At 55.9% G+C, this 24,387-nt stretch overlaps 1 protein-coding gene across 2 annotated transcripts in view; it reads left to right on the top strand.

The window, feature by feature from the left end:
* Positions 1–2,756: 2,756 nt before the first annotated feature.
* The window catches only part of EFHD2 (EF-hand domain family member D2), a 40,081-nt gene continuing 18,450 nt past the window's right edge, over positions 2,757–24,387 (top strand). The window contains exons 1-4 of one of the 2 annotated variants that reach the window (XM_045380172.3): positions 2,757–3,138; positions 18,042–18,189; positions 19,272–19,406; positions 20,712–22,418. In XM_045380172.3, coding sequence (XP_045236107.2) covers positions 2,834–3,138; positions 18,042–18,189; positions 19,272–19,406; positions 20,712–20,843 — 720 coding nt within the window. In that variant the 5' untranslated portion in view covers positions 2,757–2,833 and the 3' untranslated portion in view covers positions 20,844–22,418. Of the gene's footprint in view, positions 3,139–18,041; positions 18,190–19,271; positions 19,407–20,711; positions 22,419–24,387 lie in introns of those variants that run through there. The other variant, XM_065529698.2, reaches the window with a different exon arrangement.

Raw genomic sequence — 24,387 nt, 5'->3', positions numbered from 1 at the left:
TGTTTCTCCCCCCACCCCTTTTTCAAAGTGCTGTTGTTTTTCTTACTATCACTTCACCCCTCCCCAAAAGACAGTTATACAAGGAGATGTGGGAGGAAGAGAAGAAACATAAGTAATGATGACTAAGTCAGCCTGGCTCCCTTGCCACTGGAATATTGTCAGAATTGGCCGGCTCGCCCTTGCCTCTGTAAAAAGCCTTTGCCAAGGGTGTGATTTTTCCTGAAGATCATTCTTTCCACATGACTGAATGCTGTAGTGTGTCATCAGTCCAGATCATTTCTTTCTGCCAGAATCTATGCTTGGGGCACAAAATTCAGGGTCACTCAAAAGTGATTTCCCCTAATCAAGAGGCAAGTGATATTTCCTGGAAGTTTCACCGCCAATCAGGGCTCATCGGTTTTCTCTGCTTTTCCTTCCATCACTGCTTCTTTGATTCTTGAAAAAAGTGCTTTTCTTGAAACCCAATGACCAATGACCAATGAAGAAAAAAACCTAGAGTAAAAGACAGCCCCTAGCGTCCATCTCTGGCCCAGGCCCAAGGCCTCTGAAATGTGGCCACAGTACTGGGCAGCTTGAGGTCTCACCCTGGGGTCACAGGCTCAGAGCTCTGCAAACTCCAAAAACCTGTGAGAAAAATCAACCCAAGAGGTGTTAAAACGACTCACCCATCCGGGCAGCATTTCCTGAGCTCTGCCTGAGTTTAACAGTTGCAAGGCTCCGGTGTTCAGCAGCCCTCCTGCAAGATGCTATAGGTAACGAGCAGGAATTCCCCCAACCTGTGTGTTATGGAAAGCAACCCTCGCTCCCATGAGCTGTGTCCACACAAAGCCAAATGGGTAACTGACCAGAGAGCTTACTACACACAGGCAGTCCACATAATTCAAACCCAAACCCCAGTTTCTTCACATATATATGTAAGTTGTTTTGCAAGAAGGCAAAACCCTCACATTATCTCCTCACTGTGAAGTTTGCGCCCACGTGAAGCAGATGCAAACAATTTCATAAAACGGCAACCCAGTTTTATGCAGAACCATTGGAAATCATAAACTGGAGTAAATTGAGGCTCACCAGAGTCTTGAAATTATCTGCTTTGTGAGGAAGACTAAGAATTCAACAAACTTCAGCATCTACAAACATCATCTGCAGACATCATCTTAAACATTTTAATCTACATCCTGTCCCTAGTCCTTTACATTCCTTAAATAACTATCTTGCTTCTGTTGGGTCCTTCAGGGCTGCATATGGGAGACAGGGAAGCCTGTCTTTTGCAAACAGCTGGACCAAACTGCCCACAACTAAGAGAAACTTAATTCTGAGATTTAAAAAAGAAATCATTTAAGCTAAGCATCTTTATTGGACTCAAAAACAATTTTTATAAACAAGTAAATGAGAACTTCACATTTTCTGAACCTTGAAGGTTTTTCCTCAATTTCATTCTTTTAAAAATACCTTTTAAATTAATTCAGCAATGTTCTTAAACAGAGCAAATTGACAAATATCAACTGAGTGTCTGTTCTGTGCAAATCACTCTGTAACAGCTTGCTGGCTTTACATTCTCCAGGGCTCCCTGCCTCCACAGCACACTGGTTTGGGGGCCCTGCATGCATCTTTTCTCTGCACCTTGGCTGGTTGGAGCAGTTTCAGTAGAGGGGTCCTGATTGACCTAACATTTCAGAGAACATGCACAGAGCATAGTCCTTCTAAATCAGGGATTCTCAAATTTCAGTGCGCAGCACTCCACTGGGTGCTTGTTTACATGTAGATTCCTGGATCCCACCCCAGAGATCAGTGTTGTCTGTCCAAATTGGAGCCCGGGAATCTGTATTATTAACCTAGGCCCCAGTGGTTCTGATGCTGAAGGTCCAGAGTTGTGCAGTTGTGAGGTGACAGCCCAGACCACAGAGATACTTATTATCTGAACTCTTTCCCTAGCCCTGTCCAGGAGCCTTTGGAGAGGACATCTCTCCTCTGGTGACCCCATCAAAATGGCGACATCATGATCTCCCTGTCAGTTTCCCTAAAGTACAGTCACAGGCGACAACACTGGCCCAGCAGCTATTCTGCCAAGTCATCTGTGTGATGGTGCGGGGCCTCGGGAGAGAGGACCACCAGCCCCTTCCCCTGTCCCTCACCCGCTGTCTCCAGGGGCCCTTTTAGGGGTGAAGCCCAGCCCCATCTCCCTCGCAGCTGCTAGTCTGTCCTCTTCCAAGAGGCCAGCGGCGCCCGCCACGGTTCACCCTAAACAGGGGTTTGTGCTCCTCAGGTCCGCCTCGGAACCCCTGCAACCCTCATTGAGAACGCCAGTGTTTAACAGCGAGTCGTCTCCATAGCAACCGACAGGGTGTCACAGATACAGGATTATGACTTCACGGCGTGGGGATTCCGGAGAAGGGGGTGGGGCGGCACCCCTCCTCGCCCCCTTGCCCCCCCCCCGGCAAGCCCCGCTCCTCACCCAAGCCGCGGGGGAGGAGCCCTCTTCCTTCCCGCCCGGCCCAGGCCCCCAGCCGGCCCCCTCCCGCTCAGCTGCTACAGCGGGCACCAAGAGGGCAATGGCTTTCCGTCGCGCTCCCCAGCCTCGCGGGGGGCAGACGAGGACGGGCGGGGCGCGCAGAGTACACTCGACCCCCGGCGGCCGGGAGCGATCACGCGCACGCCGCGCGGGTCCGGGCCCGGGGGCGGGGGCGGAGGCGGGGCGCGCGGTCCCCGCCAGGGCCCAAGTCCCACCTTCGGGGGCGGTGCCTGGCCCGGGGAGTGTCAGGAAGAGGAAGAGCGCGGCCGGCGGCGCTGCGCTGTGAACAGGGGCCCGGTCAAGGCAAGTGCCGTGCGGGCCACCATGGCCACGGACGAGCTGGCCACCAAGCTGAGCCGGCGGCTGCAGATGGAGGGCGAGGGCGGCGGCGAGACCCCGGAGCAACCCGGGCTGAACGGGGCGGCGGCGGCGGCGGGGGCGCCCGACGAGGCGGCCGAGGCGCTGGGCAGCGCGGACTGCGAGCTGAGCGCCAAGCTGCTGCGGCGCGCCGACCTCAACCAGGGCATCGGCGAGCCCCAGTCGCCCAGCCGCCGCGTCTTCAACCCCTACACCGAGTTCAAGGAGTTCTCCAGGAAGCAGATCAAGGACATGGAGAAGATGTTCAAGCAGTGAGTGCCCGCGCGACCCGGCCCCCCGCCCGCCCCACTACCCGGTATCGGGCCCCGAACCCCCCGATCCCCGGATCCCGCGCCGACCCAGGATCCCAGCAGTCAGCCAAGCTTCCCCGAACCCAGATGCACCGGGGTTAGGGACCCCGCGTCCCCTTCCAGATCTAGACCCGGCATCCCACCACGCACGTTAGTCTGGGGGACCCCCGGGCCCTGGCACGCGGCGGTGACTCATATTTGTGCTGCCTCCGGTACACCATAGACGCACCCACAGAGTTGGGGACCCCGAACCTCCTTCCAGATAATCGCCAGGCCCCGCGAGCCCCACCCCCACTACCACACGTGTGGGTCCCGGGCCCCCCACCCTGTTAGTGGCGCTTCTCCACCACCCCACAAGGCACACACCGAGGCTGAGGACTCAGCGGCCTTCCTTCCCCCATCCCAGCTGCTCGCGTTCCCCACCCCCACCCCAACACACGCTGGCCAAAGACACCCACCCCAGTGACCCCGGACACCACATGCCAACCACATTCCTTTCCTTAAGGTCTTTTCATTTCCTCTCCTGATCTCAGGTCTCCCTCAAGGTGGGTTCTGGGCAGGGATTCCCCCAACTTCCTCTCCAGTTATTTAGCATCTACCAGCAAACTGGGGGCGAAGACTTGCCCTTCCCATCTCCACCCACTCATTAAAAAGGACCCAAATCCTTCACTCACAAGTGGTCTCCCTAGGAAGGGACCCCTCGGCCCCTGTTCCCCCTCTGCAGGAGTGTAAACCTCACTCCAGTCGTCCCTGTGGGCCCAGTCCCCTCTGGGCTTGGAAGGCCTCCCTCCTCCTCCTGCCCGCCCCACCCCCCTGCACCCAGCAGCTTGCAGTCACTGCTCACCTGCTTCTGTCACAAGGCCCCCATCTCTCCTCCCCACTCCATATATCCCCTTCCCTCCCCACAGGAACCCCCAATGTCCCACACCCACCCTAGTCAAAAGGGGCCCCTTCCTATGTGACTTGCCCTGTTACCCCCATACCTACCCTTTATTCCATCAGATTCCACGTGCTGTGCCCTCACCAGGGTAGATGGGCACCCCCAGGCCTGTGGACTCATCCCCCCTTCCCCCCACAAAAACAGTCTTAATGTCTCTGTGGAGGGACTAGAGAGAGAGGGCCCAGCTCCCTCCGGCCCATCCCTGGGTCCCACTCTGTTGGGTCTAAGATGCACAGCCACTCTCTCCCAACCATGTGTGTGCCCAGGGGGTGGGGAAGGTGCCAGTGCCCCTCCCTTTGGTACCTGTCCCCACCTCCTGTTCCCTGTCCCCCTGCCCCTGGCTCCTGGAGAGGGAACAGCCTCTGTTCCACGATCTGGGTGCTGGTCGGGAGTGGTTCTGGAAGGGGACAGAATTGGCTTGAGGCTGAGTCTTGGGGGTGAGCCAGGAGGTCTAGCCCACCCGGCACAGGCAGCCCAAAGCCGAGGGAGCAATGCAGCAAGGCCGGCTCCCCCTTGGCTGGGCAGGAGGTGGGGGCAGACCTCACCATATGCAGCTGTCAGTGCCCAGACATCAAGCCGGAAGCCCAGGAAGGGGCGTTTTGCAACCGCACAGTTTGAGAAAGGCTCTCCCCCGCTCAGGACAGCTTGCCGCAGCTTCTGCATTTGGCCCCAAGGCAGGGGGAAGGATTTCTGGTTCCCAGTTGGGGGTGACTGACGAGTCCCATGCTTTCCCAAGGTCCTTCTGGGGGAACATCAAGTCCTTGACCCCCAGCCCCTCTGAACCTCTGAGAAAATCCCAGGGCGCCACCTCCTTGACTCCAGGCTGTTTGGTTGGAGTTCTTCTAAAGTTTCTTCCCAGCCGAAGACTGGCGAGATTGGGAGAGCAGGATTTCCAGGCTTCCTGAAAGAGTAGCTTGAACACTCCCGGGGCGGGCAGATGCAGGGGTGGGTATGGATCCGTGTCTGTCACTGCCCCCATCGGGGAGTGCAGAGCTGATTCAGACACCGCAGAGATCCCTGTGCTGATGGTGCTGAGGCACTCACCAGGTCCTTCAAACAGCCCCGTGACACAGAGCTCTTCGGCACCTTTGTGCAGACAAGGAGTCTTAAATAACTTGCCAAGACCACACAGCTAGAAAATGATAGAGCCTGGATTCAAACCCAGGTCTGTGACTCCAAATCCTGGGTTCTTCTCCTTCTGGGTTTCCCATCACAGACATCTGCTTTCATGTTGGAAAACCTCCAACACCTGCTTCTATGCTCCTGGCGGATTGTCCACTCATGTCCCCACCTCCAGCCACAGTCTCTGCTTTCCCCCAGAGCCTGCCTTCTCCTGGCCTTCCGTAGCTTCCCTGCCCACTGGCCACCAAAACAAAGGTGGAGCTGTTGTGGGAGAAGCCAGACACTTCAGATGAGCGGGACTTGGGAGGCTGCAGTATGGTTGGAAGTGGCGTGCGGCTGAGGGAACAGTCTGCAAGCTTCATCTGCACAGCAAACTCACTTTTTTTTTACATAGGCTGTTTCTAGTTTGATGAGAGGTACTCTGAGGGAGACTGAGGGCACCTGGACCCCTCCAAGCTACCTCTTGGCGCCAGCACTGCTTGCCAGGTTTTTGGGAGGGCTGATGGGGCAGGCAGGGGCCAGGAAGCTGAACCTCTAGGGAAGCAAGTGCCGCCCGTCAGGGCCCGGGTGAGGGTGGAAAGCTGCAGATTGTGTATTCAAGGAAACAAGGCTTCACTGTGCCAACCGAGCCCAACCCCGCCGCCAACAGACGGACTCTCGTGGAAGACAAAACCCCTGTTCTGCTTACGCTGTCCGAGTGGGGCTGCAGCCTCCTGGGTCCAAGCAGGGTCCCCGGATCATAGCCAGGGCATCAGAGCCAGGGCTCTGGGGAGAGCAGAGGGTAGGGAGGAGGGGAGCCTGCCCTCTTGGGAAGCCAGTCACCAGAGCAGAAGGCAGGAGACCATGAGGTCAGCAGGAGAATGGGAGCCGGCCTTTCCTTGGGGGCCAGGAGCAAGGAAGCTGGGCCTCCGTCCTAGCCTGCATGTCCTCCCTGGGCCTCAGTCTTACCCACCTGTAAAAGGGGCAGGCTATCCCTGATGACCCCCAAAGGTCCTTCAGCCCTGACCTGCGTATGTCTGAGGGGTCCTGAGCGCTTCTGGATGTTGGAACTGCCTTCCAGGGCCTTCTGGTCCACCCATCTATGTTGATTCAGCAGGTGCTTCCCAAGGCTGGAGATTGATGGGGAAGAGAGGGGACAGGGGGAAGGTAGACTCTCAGCCATCACTGGTCTCACACCTAGAGTCATTCAGCTTCCCCCTGAGAGAGACCTGGAGGGTTGACTCCAGCCCCTCCCCCCGTTTTACAGAAGAGGGAACCAAGACCCAGAAAGGTGTGGCGGTGACTTGCTCGTGGTTACAGAGAGGTTTTCAGTGAGGCTGAAACCTTGTATGGTGAGGAGATGGTCCCGGTGTCTCAGGGTGGGGCTCAGAGGACATGAGACATTTAGAGTTCTGGCCCAGTGCCAGGCACGAGGAGGCCCTGCGTCTCCCTGGCCCTGGCAGCCAGGACTCCCCGTCCCCCTCCCCGTGCGGCCTCAGGCTATGTCCAGCACCTCTGATCTCCCAGCTGCTGCCTCCCTCTCTTTGCTCCTCCAGGGCTGGCTCTGGAACCCTCCTGTCAGAGAGGCAAATAGAATGGCCCTGGAGAGCCTCGGGGGTGCTGACAACAGCCTAGGGGGTGCTCTGGAGGGTTTTGTAAGTCGAGACCTACCGGAAAGGTATGCAGCCGTGTAATTCTGAACCTGCTGTGGAATCTGAGGACGATGCCCTAGATCCCTGTCTCCTGCCTAGCCCAGCCTTGCAGGCCCTGTCCCCACCCTCGTCCCCAGCCACTTCATCTCAGGATACCTTGCATCAGAGACGTAGGCTTTCCTTCCTTGTGGCCAACTCTTCCCTGCACAAGCTCTGGAAGCATCCCACCCTCCTGTCCACCCTCCTCTCCACCCCCCACCTCCAGGGACACAGCTCACCCAGGAGCCCTTCCTGGACACAGTCGGCAGGGCCTCTGGAGTCTGCAGCCCTGGGTTTGAATCCAGCTGTGGGCCCTGGAGCCCTTCTGAGCTTCTGTTCCTCACCCTGGAACAGGGAGGACAGGGGACCCACCTCACAGGATTGGGTACGGCGCTTAGCCCAGTGCTTGGCACAGAGCAAGTCGTTACTAAATGACTGTCACCGCCATCCCCAGCTCAGCATACACCCTCTCCTGGGCCCCCTCACAGGGCCCTGGCATTGGTCATTGCGGCTGGCTCAGAGCCAGCTCCACAACACCCACTGGCTGCCTCCACTTAACCACCAGTGGAGCTTCCGGCCTGCCAGGTTGTTGACAACCCTTTGCTCTGGGCCCTAGTGACAGGACCCAAGGTTAGAGCCCTCCTCCTCTCCTGCTGAACAGCCACTCTGATTGACAGCTACATATGGCTTTGATAAATAACAAAAAGAGAGAAATGAATTCATTATCACCTAGTTACAGGAAAGGCAGGTGGCACAAAAAAGGGGAGAGCAAACAACAGCTCTGGAGGGTGCACAACAGGGATTCCCGTCTGCCACCACCCAGCTGGGTTGCTCCAGGCAGACAACTCAGCTTCTCTGAGCCTTGGTTTCCCCAGGGGCTTAAGAACCTACCTGGTAAAGTTCTGAGGATTAGGTATAAAAAAGCTCTGGGTCTTTGTTAAGAGCCCATCATGGTGTCTGGGCTGTTTGCATGATAGATGATGTTTTTGAAAAATGCAAGGTTCACGCATGTGATCATTCTTCCAACAGATATGTTATTAAGTTTTTGTGCTACAAGATCCAGAGAATTAAATGAATCAAGTTCCTGCCCTCAGGAGGCTTACAGTCTTATATAGAACAAACGTGTAGAGATTTAGGGGTAGAGAGGATGCACCCACAGGGCTATCAATGGAAGGTTTCCTTCTTTATTTCTGCCATGAGGACCAAAAGCTCTCACGCATCACACCATGCTGATGTTTCTCTTTGCAGCCAGCCCCTGCCTCTGTGCCCCCTCCTTGTTAAACAGAGCCACTAGTTCTAGCCATTCCTGGAGGAGCCTATGTGTATTATTTAGAGAACGGAATTGAATTCTCACACCAGCACAATGAGATTGATACTGTCTTTGTTTTCCTTTTTTTTTTTTTTTTGAGATGGAGTCTCACTCTACCACCAAGGCTGAAGTACCGTGGCGTGATCTTGGCTCACTGCAGCCTCCGCCTCCTGGGTTCAGGTGATTCTCCTGCTTCAGCCTCTAAGCAGCTGGGACTACAGGCACATACCACCACACCTGGCTAATTTTTGTATTTTTGAGTAGAGATGGGGTTTCACCGTGTTGGCCAGGCTGGTCTCGAACTCCTGACCTCAAGTGATCTGCCTGCCTCAGCCTCCCAAAGTGCTGGGATTACAGACGTGAGCCACCGCTCCCAGCCTGGTACTATCATTTTTATTCCCATTTGACAGATGAGGAGATTGAGGCTCAAGGCAATTGTCACTTGTCTAAGATTATATGAACTGACAGTGACAGGATTAGAACCAGATCCTCCTGCAAGGAGCCCCTGGAGGCCAAGTGAAGCTGTGTTTGTGGGTGGGGCTTGGGGAAGCCTCCCAGAGCCTTAGAGAGATGGAAAGGTGGGGTCCTTCACCTGCAGCTTAGGGTCAGTGGGTGGGGAGAATGCCCTGCACCCCTGGGGAGGGAGGATTTCCCGGCCTCGGCCCTTACTCCGTTCCTCCCACTTCCCCTCTGCATCAGTGTCTGAGTCACCTCTCCTTCCCCCACACCCCCAACCCAGGACTTTTGGTTCCTCTTTGGTCCACCCTTCCTGCCTTCTCTTCTTCGGCCTCCTTGCTCTCCTCCACGCCCCCTGGGTCCAAGGCCTGGGTGGCTTGGACTGGCTTCCACTGCGAGAGTCTAGGCTCTAGGACAGCAGGCCTTGCTGCCTCAGGGGATGTCGGAGGTCCTTTCTACAAGGCCAGCCCCGCCAGCAGAGGCAGTCACTTGGCAGCCTCTGCAGGGAAGGTCCGCACACCCTGGAGCAGCTGAGTTCCCCTGACTGCCGGGCAGCCTTCTCCTTGGCTGACTTCCGCTTTTCGAGGACAGCAGAGAAGCAGGGGTCAGTGCCAGAAAGGTGTGGCCAGACGGGAGCCGGGCCACCTGGGGAGTCCTGAGCCATCAGATGCTTCAAACCAGGTGCTTTGCCTCCCATTCGGTCCTTTCTTATCCTGCAACATTGTCCTCGCCCATTTCACAGTTAAGGAGACTAGGCTTTCAGAAGGGTTACGTGACTTGTCCAAAGTCACACAGCTAGTGAGGGGCAGAAGCAGAATTTGAACCTGGGCCTCCCTGGCTCCCAAGTCCTCTGAACCCTTACAGTTGCCCAAACACCAGCAGCAACACCGCCCTGGAGTATGTTAGAAATGCAGACGCGCAGGTTCCACCCCAGATGTACCAGACTGTAATCTGTGTTTTTTTTTTGAGACAGGGTCTTGCTCTGTCACCCAGATGGAATGCAGTGATACGATCATAGCTCACTGCAGCCTCAACTTCATGGGCTTAAGTGATCCTCCCACCTCAGCCTCCTGAGTAGCTGGGTCTCTAGGCACACGCCACCACATCTGGCTAATTTTTTTTATTTTTGCAGAGATGGGGGTCTCATTATGTTGCTCAGACTGGTCTCAAACTCCTGGCTCCAAGCCACCCTCCCACCTCATCCTCCCAAAGTGCAGGGATTACAGGCATGAGCCACCACGCCCAGCCCATAATCTGCACTGTAACCAGCTTCACCAGGTGTGCCCACTGATGTTTAAGAAGCGCTAAGCCGCGGCTCAGGCCCCCGCACAGCCGTCTCCCCACTGCTTCCTGAGGTTGACTTAAGGTTATCCTTAGTCAGGTGACTTTGTCTGTCTGAGCTGTAAGAGGATAAGATGAATGAGTAAAGATTGAGTTACATTATAAACACTGGGTTATATTAATATTAGGCATTCAATAAATATTCTTTATAATCACTATCATAACAATAATGATTATGAAGAGCAAGAAGTGAAAGGGGGCGGTTGGCAGGGAGTGCCACAGGTGCGGTGAGATGTTGCTGAACTCCAGGTTAGGATGCCCTTGAGCCCTGACAGCCCCCCCAGCAAATTTCGTGGTGTCTCCCTCTTTATCCTCCATGGGGGAGCCCCGAGTGCCACACTTGTGTGCTCTCTATCTATCTCTCCATCTCTCTCTCTCTCTTTCTCCCTACCCCATATCCCGCTTAGCTGACCCAGGGCAACAGATCAAGTGTGAGATTCCCAGATAGGACTAGAGGAAGTGGCGAGCTCTGGGCTTTCCCCGTATGAGTCAGGCGGTCTGGGGGTGGGGACGTGCAGGAACTGGGGAAGCCGGGGGGCCTGAGGGCTCCTGAGCCCATACCCAACACGCACCCCGTCCAGTTGTCTGTCTTCCTGGGACCCGCATGCCCAGAGGGGCCATCAGCAAAGCCTGGGATGGGAGTCAGGAGAGACAGAGTTGGGGTCCCCTGTGCTCCCACCTTCCCAAGTGCAGTGGCTGCGATGACTCTGCTTGCTTCTGCCATCAGAACGTGCAGCACAGCTCGGGGGGACCTACATGAGGAGCAACTTTCTTTCTTTCTTTCTTTTTTTTGAGACAGAGTCTTGCTCTGTCACCCAAGCTAGAGTACAGTGGAATAATCTTGGCTCCCTCCGGCCTCCACTTCCCGGGTTCAAGCGATTCTCCTGCCTCAGCCTCCCTAGTAGTTGGGATTACAGGCCTGCACTACCACACCCAGCTAATTCTTGTATTCTTAGTAGAGACAGAGTTTCACCATGTTGGTCAGGCTGGTCTCGAACTCCTGGCTTCAAGTGATCCGCCCACCTCAGCCCCCAAAGTGCTGAGATTACAGGCATGAGCCACTGCACCTGGCCAAGGAGCAACTTTCTAATAGTTCCAAAGCCAAGATGGGCCCCCTTAGACAAGCAATGAGCTTCCTGCCCTCAGAGGTATTCAAGGCACTAAACAAAGAACTACATGAGGAATCTGATTTTCAGGAAGGACTGAATAAGATGGCCTCCAATATCCCTTCCAACCCTGAAGTTCACTGCTGTGTACCCATCGGCATCAGGGCATAGCATAGTCGTTAAGAGTGCATGTGTTTGATCAGGCCTGGTTCAGAGCCCATCAACACCCTTGTCACCTATGACCTGGGCCAAGTGGCTTCCCCTCTGAGCCTCATCTCCTTGTGGGTTAAATAGGAATGTTCATGCCGCTTCATGGACTTCTTGTGAGAATCTGATGCGAAACACCTGGCATCGCGCCTGGCACATAGCAAGCGCCCAGCAGAGCAGCCAGGAATGATGATAGGTTATGACGTGTGGCTCGCCTGTGCGCAAGGCTGGGACGTCTGCACTATGCATGGTTGACGCCTCCACTGCCTACCCCTGTGACCCCCTAGTTATCAGAACTGGGAGAGAGGCAGGGGCAGGGAAGCAACCAGCTGGGGACCATGCTCACCCCAAAGGGGAAGGGTTGTCCTGGGGGGTAACCCGTTGCTCCGCTTTCAAGAGGGGGATGGGTGGGGATTTCATTCCCAGCATCCAGGGCGCAGCTAGCTGCTGAGCCCTTCCTGGCAAGAACAATTCAGGGGGAGGCAGATAGGAATGCAGGCACAGTGCCAGGCCCCACAGCCTCCCTCCGGTGCTGGAGAAAAGTGCTGAGTTCCCAGGCTGGGTGCTTTCTGCCAGTCCTGCCGAATGGCATTGGCCTTCCCAAACAGGCACCACGCTGGGCTCTCAGTCCAGCCTCCGCTGGCCCTTCAAGCTTGAGAATGTGGGACCCTCCATGGGACCAGGAAAAAGAGAGGGGGCCAGGGAGGAGAAGAGCTTCCAGCTGTTGGAATCCTGCAGTCTGCTGGCTGTGTGACCCTGGGCCAGTCACTGCCCACTCTGGGCCCCAGTTTCCCTATGTAATGGAAAACGGGTAGACCAGGCTGTCTGGGTGGATCTTGCGGGCTGACCTCTCTTTTTCTGGATGCTCTAAGCCAACTGCAACCTCAGTTCCAGCTCAGGGAGAAGGGCTGGTGGGTGAGAGGGCCCCTAGCCCGGGAGATGCCTGTTTCCAGCCATCGTGGAACCTCGTTCTCTCCTGTGCTGCCAGTTGTCCCCCACCCCCTGCACACACACACCGGCACCGTGAGAGTGTTCCCTCCAACACCAAGGGAAGGTTCCTCGCTCCCTGAGTCTCCTTTCTCCCTGTTCAAGGGCTCTGTCCAGCGGCCGTCTGTCTTTCCACCTCCCAGAGATGCTGGGGCTTTGCGTCAGGCCTAGTAGGGGAGAAGTGAGGACTTCAGAGGAGGGCTCATGCTGGAGGGATCCCCTGGGTCGTCATATCCACCCCTGCCTCCAGGCCAAGCCACCACAAGCCCTGCCTCCCAGCCCTGTACCACCAATCAGGACTGGAGCCTGTGGCAGAGGCCAGTGTATTTTTTAACATTATTTCTAATATCATCACCCTTTTTATATTGTATGTGTGAAGTATATGATGTGTATATGTGACACACACAAACTTCTCAATGTAACAACTACTATTATGATGATGATAAAATTAACAGGTTTTAAGGACGCGCTATGAACCAGGCATTTTATATCTGTAATCTCGTTTTCATTTTCTCTTTTTTGTTTGTTTTTTTAAAAACAAGGTCTCACTCTGTTGCCCAGGCTAAAGAGCAGTGGCTCGATCAGGGCTCACTGCAGCCTCAACCTCCAGGGCTAAAGTGAGCCTATCTAGAAGCTGAGACCAGAGGCATACACTACCATGCCCAGCTATTTATTTATTTATTTATTTATTTATTTATTTATTTATTTGAGACAGTGTCTCACTTTGTCGCGCGGGCTGGAGTGCAGTGGCACAATCTCAGCTCACTGCAACCTCTACCTCCTGGGTCCAAGCAATTCTCGTGCCTCAGCCTCCCGAGTAGCTGGAATTACAGGTGCATGCCACCATGCCTGGCTAATTTTTATATTTTCAGTAGAGACAGGGTTTTACCATGTTGGTCAAGCTGGCTTTGAACTCCTGACCTCGTGATCTGCCTGCCTCAGCCTCCCAAAGTGCTGGGATTACAGGTGTGAGCCACCGCGCCCGGCCCTTTATTTTTTTTATTGAGATGTGGTCTCCCTATCTTGCCCAAGCTGGTCTCAAACTCCTGGGCTCTAGTGATCCTCCCACCTCAGCCTCCCAAAGTGCTGGCATTATAGGCGTGAGCCACCGCATCCAGCCTCATTTACTCTTTAATAATCTTAAAGGTAGATGTTAGGAATAATAATAACTGGTTTTTAGTATCATAGTAGGCGTGTATGAAGTGCTTCCTGTGGACCAGGCTCTGTGTTAAGAGTCTGTTTGTATCGTCTGTTTTAATCCTTGCCTCCATCCTGAGATGAGTTCTTTGATCTCCATGATGTAGATGAGGAAACTGAGGTCTGTGGGGTTAGGTGACTTGACCAGGGTTATTCTGCCAGCAGGTGGCAGAGCTGGGGTTTGGACCCAGGTCAGTCTCAGCGGAGTTGATGTAACCACAAACCCTCAAGGCCATCTTCAATCAGGTTGACCCTGGAACCTGGCTGATCCCCTGCACTAGACCACATCAGAGCCCAGGGCACAGGGCAGATGGCCACTCTCCAGGAGTCTCTTGGGGATGGCCTCCTCCACAGCTACCTCTGGGGGCTTCACCTCCCACCCCAGCACCTGGCCTCTCGCAGCCCCCGTCACCTCCTCTTGGTGATGGACTCTTTGGCACCACAGCCAGCTCCTATATTGTCCCCCTGGGGGCCCGAGCCTGCCCTGGATGGAGCCCAGCCCCAGTAATTGATTGGCCCTTGATTGATAGAAGCGGCCGTTCAAACCGTGGTTTGAGCTGCGGCCCAGCCAGGCCTGGGAGCTGCCAAAGACAGAGGGATCCACAGCCCACGTTTCCATCCAAGTTTGGACACTTTATCTGCACTTCCTCTGAAACTGAGCTGCCCCTGGCTGCAGAAGAAACCCATGCACTTGAGCAATAAATAAAACTGGGGCTCAGGGAGAGGCATGTGGGACCCAGGGGCTGGGACCTGAACCCCTGACCTGCTGGTTAGGGGGCTGGTGGCCCCACCGATAACAGCCCTTCTGACCTAATCCGGACCTGGAGGATCGCTGAGCACAGGGGTTGTAAAGAGAAAGCGCTGCGCCGTCAGGAGTTTAGTGGAGGTGATTCAATCTTGTTTTAGTGGCGTCGACGGCCATTTATGCAGCTAGCTCTGTGTGCTGGGAGCTGTGCTGAGTGCTTGACAGGGATGGGCTCAGTCATTCCTCACAGTGGCCCATGAGGGAGGCCCCCTTGCAGCAGGGTTCTCAGCCTCAGCACCACTGGCACTTGGGGCCAGGTCATTCCTTTTTTTTTTTTTTTTTTTTTTTAAGGCAGAGTCTCGCTTTGTCACCCAGGCTGGAGTGCAGTGGCACAATCTCAGCTCACTGCAACCTCCGCTCCTGTGTTTAAGTGATTCTCCTGCCTCAGCCTCCCAAGTAGCAGGGATTACAGGCGCCTGCCACCATGCCCAGCTAATTTGTGTATTTTTAATAGAGATGGGGTTTCACCATGTTGGCCCGGATGGTCTTGATCTCCTGACCTCATGATCTGCCCGCCTCAGCCTCCCAAAGTGCTGGGATCACAGGCGTGAGCCACCGCGCCCGGCCGGCCAGGTCATTCTTTGTGGTGGGGCCACCCTGTGCGCTATGGAGCTTCCCTGGCCTCCACCCACCAGATACCATCGGCACCCCCCGCCCCAGGTATGACAACCAAAAACATCTGTAGACATTGCCAGATGTCCCCTGGGGGGCACATGCACCCCAGCTTAAGAGATGCTGCATTTTGTGGCTGAGGAGCCCAGGCAATTTGTCTCCAGAGCCCGATTGTCATCGCTGACCTTCATGGGAGCCCGAGGTCAGAAAGTGTCAGGGGCTTTGCTTTCGTGGGGGGCACTGAGGAGGGGAGTCCTCGTGACTTGGCTCCGGAAAGACTGAGTCCCTCACCAGGTGCCCCTGCACAGCGCCATGGTCATGTGGCACCCGCCCAGCCCTCCACCAGGCAGCAAACAAAGTCCAGAGATGACAGGAAGGACCTCCGCTGTGCCCCCCAGAGCCCCTCCAGCTCCAGGTAGAGGCTGGACTGCAGCAGCTTTGGCCTGCCTGACCCTCTGAGTCCCCACCTTCTACTGCCACAGAGGTGGCCACTGCCCACAGGGGCTGCTGGCCCATCCGCCTCCACCCCAGCCCTCACCCATCAGTGGGGCAGAAGGCCCCAGGACCCTGTGTTCCCTCCAGGAATCCCAAGACCCATCTTTTCTGTGCTGTGTCACTTCCAACCACTGACTCACTGGCTGGTGAACTATTTATACCCCTCGCACAAATGCTCCCCTCGCGCTCCAGGCAGCCGTCTGTGCTCTGCAGCGGCCCCAGGACACACAGGGGAGGGGCTGGGTACAGAGCAACTGTGCAAGTTTATGAGTCCAGCGGACCTAGTCTGGAAGCCCAGCTGCCTCCTTACTGCTGTGTGACTGTGGGTGGGTCACTTAACCTCTCTGAGCCTTGGTTGTAAACTAAGGTTATTAGGAGGATTAAGTAAAGTAAGCAGTTCCCTGCATGAAGACAGATTTCAGTACCTGGTTGCTATTAGGTGTTTAAAGTACCCCTAACTAGAGAAGGCGAAGGGAGCTGGGAAGAAGGTGCACAAATGAGACATCTTCACGCAAAAGCTCAAGCGCCCAGGACATAGGGTTCTGGGACACAGGCCCCTGTGTTGTGCTGCTGTCACCAGCACTGTCACCCAGCCAGCTCAAGGCCTTGGGGACTGCATAAGGCTTCTTTAGGTGTAGAAAAAAACATTTTGACTGGGCAAAGTGACGCACGCCTGTCATCCCAGCACTCCAGGAGGCTGAGTGGAGGAGGATTGCTTGAGCCCAGGAGTTCGAGACCAGCCTGAACAACATACTGACACCCCATCTCTACAAAACAATTACACAAATTGGCCAGGCATGGTGGCATGCACCTGCAGTCCCAGCTACTTGGAAGGCTGAGGTGGGAGGATCGCTTGAGACCAGGAGGTAGAGGCTGCAGTAAGCTGTGATCGTGCCTGGGCAACAGTGACACCCGTCCTAAAGTAAAAGAAAAAGAAAAAAAGAAAAGCCCATTTTACCAACTCAAGGATCACTCTCCCCAGCCCCCATCTTGTCTTCTTCCCACACTGTTCCCAGAGACCGGCAGGGCAGGTGTTTGGTTGGTAAGAGAGCCCAGCTGGGCAAACAGCGCCTCGCCCTCTTTCACCAGGCTGTGTGCTCCAGGAACCAGTGGTGCCTTCTCAGCCAGGGAACAGGCAGAGAGGCCACCTAGGCTCTTACTACACAGAAGCCAGTCAAGAGAGACTTGCCTCCAACCCCATCCCTGTCTCTGCCAGGTTGTGGTGGTAGAAAAAAGAGAACCTGAGTGTGCAAGGCGGAGGGGAGGTATCTCTATCGCCCGATGCTTGTTCCTGGCTTCCCCACCGCCTAGCCAGTCTCCGCCACTCCCTGCAGCACTGCGCCACACTTCCCTGAACACACCCAGGCCGCCTCCTGCCACCTGCCACTGCCCCCTGTCCCCCTCCTGCTCTGTGCCCTCGACAAAGGCAGAGACCCTGCCTTAGATACCCCTTCATTTATTCACGTCTTATTTCTTCATTACACATTTTTGAGCACCTACTGTGCTTTTTAACCTCCTTCCCAGTACCTAGGGTAAGCTGGTGGGGGGGGGCATGAAATAGACCCCCCAGTACAGAGGGTGCTGAGTAAGAAGAGTCATTTATCACATGGAAAGAGGGCACCTTCCACACCCACGCCACATCCCCCATTCCAGTGCTTCTCAACAGGGAATGCTTTTTCCCCCCTGGGGACATTTGACAATGTCTGGGAGACATTTTTCGCTGTCACAACTCAGGAGGGATGCTACTAGAAACCTCCCACAATGCACAGGACAGCCCCTACGGCAAGGATTTATTCTGTCCAGATTGTTTAAGGTCTGAGGTTGAGAAACCATGCCCTTGCCTGCAATGTTCTACCATCTAGGGTGGGGGTCAGATGTCCCCCAAGTGCCCATGGAGATTCCAGTGAGCCCGCTGGTCATGGAGGTGCTGAGTGCTCAGCTCAGAGCCTGATCCATCCTGCCATGGTATTGAGAATTCCTTCTTGGCTGGGCACGGTGGCTTACTCCTATCATCCCAGTACTGTGGGAGGCCAAGGTGGGTGGATCACTTGAAGTCAGGAGTTTAAGACCAGCCCAGCCAGCATGGTGAAACCCTGAATCTGCTAAAAATACAAAAGTTAGCTGTGTGGTGGTGCATGCCTGTAGTCCCAGCTACTCGAGAGGCTGAGGCAGGAGAATCGCTTGAACTGGGGAGTTGGAGATTGCAATGAGCCGAGATTGAGCCACCGCTCTCCAGCCTGGAAAACAACAAGACTCTGTCTCAAAAAAAAAAAAAAAAAAAAAAGAAGAGAATTCCTTCTCACTGTCTGGGCCATCACAGTCAGCACACGGAGGCTGTCATTTCAGCTTCCTTGTGCCTCAGGCTTGTCCAGAAGTTAGTGCTATTCTACGTGCAGGAGGCTGCCAGGCCCTGTGGTGAGTTCCCCGTCATCAGAGGTAACCAAGCAGGAGCTGAGCCACATATGGGTCCTCTGCCTGGACTGAGGTCCCTTCCGGCAGTGACGGGATGATATGTTTGGTGGGAGATGCCCTCTAGTCCCCCAGTCTCCTTGCACTCAAGCCTGCAGCCTCTCTGACTGAGCCAGTGCCAAGATGTCCTCTCTTTTTGCGTCTGCAGGTATGATGCCGGGCGGGATGGCTTCATCGACCTGATGGAGCTAAAGCTCATGATGGAGAAACTTGGGGCCCCTCAGACCCACCTGGGCCTGAAAAACATGATCAAGGAGGTGGATGAGGACTTTGACAGCAAGCTGAGCTTCCGGGAGGTAAGCCCGACCAGGGGCTTCACCTGAGGACCTGGTGGCCCGGGAGAGACCAACCCCCACCCTTTGTCAATGAATGAATGGCGTCGCTATTGAACAGCAGCTCTGAGCAGCTGCTACTTGGCCGAGTGAGGCTTCAGAGGGCCTGTTAGAGCAGGCACCAGAGAGGGTTGTGAGGTCCTTTCAGGGAGGAAGAGGAGAGAGGGACATCCCCTCCTTCACATAGGGAGCTTATATTGAGCGATTTCTGTATACTTGACCCTGTGCAGGCTCTGGGGTAGAGGAAGGCCCTGTGCTGGAAGGTTCCTTCCTGGAAGTGTAGAGGGGGAGACACCACAGAGGGAAATCAGGGCTGTGACACCGAGGAAGAGGGCCACAGCACTGGGCGACTTCATGCCCAGGATCTCACTCCCAGACAGGAGCTGGGGCAAGCCTGTTTCTCAGGGAAGGAAATGGAGGCTCCAAGCCAGACAGCAATGATACTGGACCCCAGGCAGCACAGGGTTAGGTGTGGGGACTCGAGGCCCAAGTGGGGCCCAGGAGGTCTGGCAGGAAGCATGAAGGATGCAGGGAAGGAGAGAGGTGGCAGGGACAGGTGAGGGAGTGTGAGAGGCTGGGAGGGCAGTGCAGGGTAACAGCTTAGAAGTTAGAGAGCAGGGTTCAAATCCCTCTGATACTTTTAGGCGCTGAGATTTTGGGCATGTATTTTACTGTCTCGGAGGCTCCCTCATTCTGTCATGACACCTTCAGGACTCAATACATGGAACACAGAGTAGGTTCACAGGGGAACAGTGGGAGACAGGTAAGAGGTAGGCTGAGGCCGTGTCATCGGGAGCTGGTGTGGGCGGGGCAGGGCTGCAGAATCCCAGCATCCTGGGTGGGTACATGAGTCACCGTCCATCGTACAGATGGGCAGAGGCCCAGTGAAGGGAAGCACAGGAGCACCAAGGGGCAAGATCCAGCTCACTGCCCTCCAGTCCTTCTCTGCAGGGGAGGCCTGAGGCTGGGGCCTGGGTGTGTCCAGGGACTCCGGCTCCCCTCCCTCTCTCCCTTCCTGACACCGCGCACCTCTCTCCCCACTGCAGTTCCTCCTGATCTTCCGCAAGGCAGCGGCTGGGGAGCTTCAGGAGGACAGCGGGCTGTGCGTGCTGGCCCGCCTCTCTGAGATCGATGTCTCCAGTGAGGGCGTCAAGGGAGCCAAGAGCTTCTTTGAGGCCAAGGTGAGGAGCCCGGGGGGTGCCCTGACCCACACTCCAGGACAAGGGGACCCTGGGTTGGCCCGAAGTTAATACGTCCCCTTCCCGTCCCTGCTGAGGCTGCAGAGATGGGAGCTGACTCCCTGCCAGGCTGGGCCAGGCCCACACGCTCTGTCTTCTGTCCCCTCCCACTCCTGGCTGAGATCCTTGGCAGCCACCAGAGGATGGGTGAGGGACATGTACTCTTCAAAATGGGACAGGGACTACCTTGAGGTGCCCCGGTCCTGGCACACTGAGCCGCTAACCCAGAGGACTGGGCCTTAGGAGGGAAGGGCCCAGGAGAACACAGCACTGGTTCTCCAGGGTCCCTGGCAGACACCTGCCCTACCAGCTCCAGCCTGGGAGGAAGCCTGGGGGCTCAGAGACCACCTGCATGCACAATACCCTCCCCTTTCAGCAAGTTCTCAGATGGAAGGGACACCTGTGGTTTGGTGGCTCCTGGGTCCTGCCCACCCAGGGCTCCAGCTCTCCCGCCTTGTTTCTCTCTTTCCTTGCTAAGCCAAGAACGTTCCTTCCAGAGACTGCCTCCCACCTCCCTCTGGGCTTCCGAGCATCGGTGGAACTTTTCAGGGTTCATCAGTGGCACTGGGTGGGCCACTGGGCTCCCCGGACAGGAAGCAGAGGATCAGGATGGCAGCGGCTTAAGTGACGCCCTTCGAGCACCCTTGCTCTGCAGCAGCCACAGAATATACGTTCTCTCTTTCAATCCTCTCGACAACTCCATAAAATCAGAGTTATTGGGTGCCAGGTTCTAGTGAGGAAACTGAGGCTCAGGAAGGTGAATGAAGCACCTGACCCGGGGCCAGAGCTGGTGCGGTCAAGCTGTTTGTGTTGCTGGGTAGGACTCAGCAGAAGCCTGAGCCAGAAGGGACCCCAGGAAAAGCAGCCACAAGTCTGGGCACAGTGGCGCACGCCTGTAATCCCAGCACTTTGGGAGGCTGAGGTGGGTGGATCACCTGAGGTCAGGAGTTCAAGACCAGCCACATGGCCAACATGGTGAAACCCCATCTCTACTAAAAATACAAAAATTAGCCGGGCATGGTGGAGTGCGCCTATAAACCCAGCTACTCAAGAGGCTGAGGCAGGAGAATCACTTGAACCTGGAAGGTGGAGGTTGCAGTCAGCCGAGATTACGCCGTTGCACTCCAGCCTGGACGACAGAGCGAGACTCTGTCTCAAAAAAATTAAAAAAGGAAAAGCAGCTGTAGCATGGAGACTCCCCCAATATACACCATCCAGCCCTGACCCCTCACCCCCATGCCCCCACAGGTCCAGGCTATCAACGTGTCCAGCCGCTTCGAGGAGGAGATCAAGGCAGAGCAGGAGGAACGGAAGAAGCAGGCGGAGGAGATGAAGCAGCGGAAAGCGGCCTTCAAGGAGCTGCAGTCCACGTTTAAGTAGCGGGGGCTGCACCGACCGCCCTGCTCCGGCCCCAGCGCGGTGGGCGAGGGTGGCGTATGGGAGGCTGAGCCTGAATCCTTGCCTCTGTCTGATGGGACCACTACTAAAAACCTAAAAATGTCTGTGAATGGAGCAAGTTCAGGGGTCTCACGGAGATGGCCCGGCCCCTCCCCACTCCCTTCTGCTCTTTGTGAGGCCACGACACCGGCTCCCTGCCTGGCCCGGCCCTCCCTGGCAATCCCTGGGCTGTCTTGCACCCCTGACTGCCCCGCTACCTGCTCCAGCACTGCCCCTGGCCCAGCTCCTGGCCCTAGGTCCCTCCCGGCCCCATGTGCCTGCCCTCCACCATCCCCGTTCCCTGGACCTGGGAACCCCTGCCCTCCTCCAGCAGGCCGCACCGCCCCTGGGGCCCCCTGCCAGCCCCTTCCCAGACTGGGAGACAGCAGGAGATAGAATCAGGGCTGCCCCCACAGAGTGGGACCCAAGGGGCTTATTGGAGGCATGAGGGGACCCCTCCCCAGGGGCTCTTCCTCCGCCTCTGCCTCTTCCATCTACTGAAATGGGAGAGGGGGTGGGGAGCTTCTGTTCTGGTGAAGGGACCTAGGCCCCCAGCACCCCATGCTGACTTGGAGACCCCCAGATCTCTGGGGCCAGCCAGGCAGCGTGTGGGGGCAGCTGTGCCAATCTACCTCACACGCCCACCCCCTGCCGGGCATGCCGTGGGATCCTGGGCAGGGAAGGCTCTGGGGGTCGGAGACACCGCTCCTTAGCACCCACGCAGAACACCCTGAGGGTCCCAGGGGGCTCTGGAGAGAGTGGGGTGGGAGGAAGACTTGGCGCCTTCCTAGGGAAGGAAACGAGCGCTTCATCTTGATTCTCCGAGAAGCGTCTGAGAAGTGCTTTAAGTGTGTTTGCATGCGCCAGGCGGTGGGCAGCGGGGCCCTGTCCAGCCCTCTCCTGCCATCCTTCCCCAAGTGATGTCCACCGCCTTGTCACCAGCGACCTGCCTGTCATGCCCACACCCTGAGGAAGCATGGGGACCCAGACAGGCCGTGGTCAGGCCCACGCCACCGGCCCGCTTCGGCCACAGCTTCCCATGTGCTTGCTGACATACGTGTGCCTGTGTGTGGTGTCTGTTGCTGTGTCGTGAAACTGTGACCATCACTCAGTCCAAACAAGTCAGTGGCCCTCGAGGCCACAGTTATGCAACTTTCAGTGTGTGTCATAACGGCGTCACTGCTTTTTAAACTCAATAACTCTTTATTTTAGTAAAATGTCCCAGGAGTCCTCGAAGCTACGCGGACTTGCAGAGGTTTTATTTTTTGGCCTTAGAATCTGCAGAAATTAGGAGGCACCGAGCCCAGGGCAGCAGCCTCGGCCCCGGATTGCGTTTGCCTTAGCGGATATGTTTATACAGATGAATATAAAATGCTTTTTTTTCCTTTGGGCTTTTTGCTTTTTTTTTCCCCCCTTCTCACCTTCCCTTTCCCCCCGCCCCACCCCCCGCAAAAAAAAAGCTACTTCTTCATTCCGTGGTACGATTATTTTTTTTAACTAAAAGAAGATAAAATTCTATATTCTTATGTGTGTATGGTTCTTGATGGTGAGTGGGCAGGGAAATGACAAGGTCACTGGGTGTGGGGACAGTGGTGTCAGAGCCCGGGAGGAGAGGGGACCCGCCCGTGGAGGAGGTTGGTGTTGGATGCGCAGACGCTGTCACCAGGCACCAGTCTAGGCGCTTTGTGTCTATTAACTCATTTGAATCCTTGCAACCAGCCCATGCAAGGGGTGATATTTTTACTCCTCTTTTGCAGATAAGAACAGGGAGGCGGCTGGGTGCAGTGACTCACACCTGTAATCCCAGCTCTTTGGGAGGCCAAGGCGGGTGGATCACCTGAGGTCAGGAGTTCAAGACCAGCCTGGCCAACATGGTGGAGCCCCATCTCCACCAAAAATACAAAAATTAGCCAGGCGTGGTGGCACATGCCTGTAATCCCAGCTACTCAGGAGGCTGAGGCCGGAGAATTGCTTGAACCCGGGAGGCAGAGGTTGCAGTCAGCCAAGATCGCACCATTGCACTCCAGCCTGGGTGACAAACAGATTTATCTCAAAAACAAAACAAAACAGGGAGGCCTGGAAAGTCTCTCAGAGACACACAGGCGAGTGGGGCGGCAAGAGGCAGGGCCCAGGCTGTGGAGGTCACAGCTCGCAAACCTACCAGGTGAGCAGAGAGGAGGGGCTGCCCCTCTCCACAAGGCCACACGGTGGCCAGCAGTGGCATTAAGGCCCTGGAAATTATGGCTTGTGCACCCCAGAGACCCCCAAGCACCCCTGCCAGGGAGACACCCAACGTCTTCCACAGGCTGGAAAAACCCAGGGGTGATGGGGCGGACACCAGCACCTCTCTGTGTGTGACTTTAGACAGATCAGGTCCCCTCTGGGTCTCAGTCTCCCCATCTGTTCCATGCGAGGGTGGGCAAGGGTCTGGGGTCTTCCCAGGCAGGGCATGGGAGCTGGAGTTTGGATTAGGCTGGGCATCATTGCCCCCAGGTGGCCAGGGGTGGTACTACAGCAGCCGGGATGCCTGGGGAAGGCAGTGTCCTCCCCACGTGCTAGCCAGGGTCTGAGACTGTACACCACCACCAACTTGGGACTTTCAGTTCCACACTGCCTTTCAAAACGCCTTCCCCAAGGGAGGAACATCTGCATCCCTGACATCCTGTTGGAAAGGGCTTCAGGAACAAGGGACAGGGACGCTGAAAGAATGCACGGTGGCTCACCTGTAATCCCAGCACTTTGGGAGGCCGAGGTGGAAGGATCACTTGAAGCCAGGAATTCCAGACCAGTCTGGGCAACACAGTGAGACCTGATCTCTACAAAATATAATAACAAATCATACTGAAAAGGAATCACCTTACGGTTATGGCCATGGGCCTCGAGTCTTTGGACCGTGAGAGACCAGTGCCAGCTGTCCCATGCCAGGGCCCTCCACCAAGGGTCTCCGCCTGTCAGGAGCCCCCAGCCTTCGCCTGCACAAGACCCCAACTCCCAGCCCTGGCAGTGAAAGGAAGTTGAGGCGGGAAGGGACCTGGAGTGATCCCAGCACCATGAGAGAGGACTCCTTAAACCCCCCCAGGGCTGGGTACAGTGTCTCATGCCTGTAATCCCAGCACTTTTGGAGGCCGAGGTAGAAGGATCACTTGAGTCCAGTAGTTCAAGACTAGCCTGGGCAACATAGCGAGACCTCATCTCTAGAAAAAAAATTTAAAACAACTAGCTGGGCAGCTACGCAGGAGGCTCAGGAGGAGGATCACTTAAGCCCAGAAGTTCAAGGCTGCAGTGAGCTATGATCGCGCCACTGCACTCCAGCCTGAGAGACAGAGCAAGACCCTGTCACCTTAAAAAAAAAAAACCTCCCAGGTTCCCTCCTCTCATTAAGCCTCCCTGCATTGAGTCCCAGCTCCAAATCCCCATGGAACCCCCAGCCTCTCTCTCTGAACAGTTAACCCCTCGATGAACGCCAACCCCTCACTGGGCCCCACAT

Source organism: Macaca fascicularis, chromosome 1, assembly GCF_037993035.2.
Source record: "Macaca fascicularis isolate 582-1 chromosome 1, T2T-MFA8v1.1".
Lineage (NCBI taxonomy): Eukaryota > Metazoa > Chordata > Mammalia > Primates > Cercopithecidae > Macaca > Macaca fascicularis.
The sequence above is the reverse complement of the archived record's forward strand: the minus strand, read 5'-3'. Positions and strand labels throughout refer to the sequence as shown.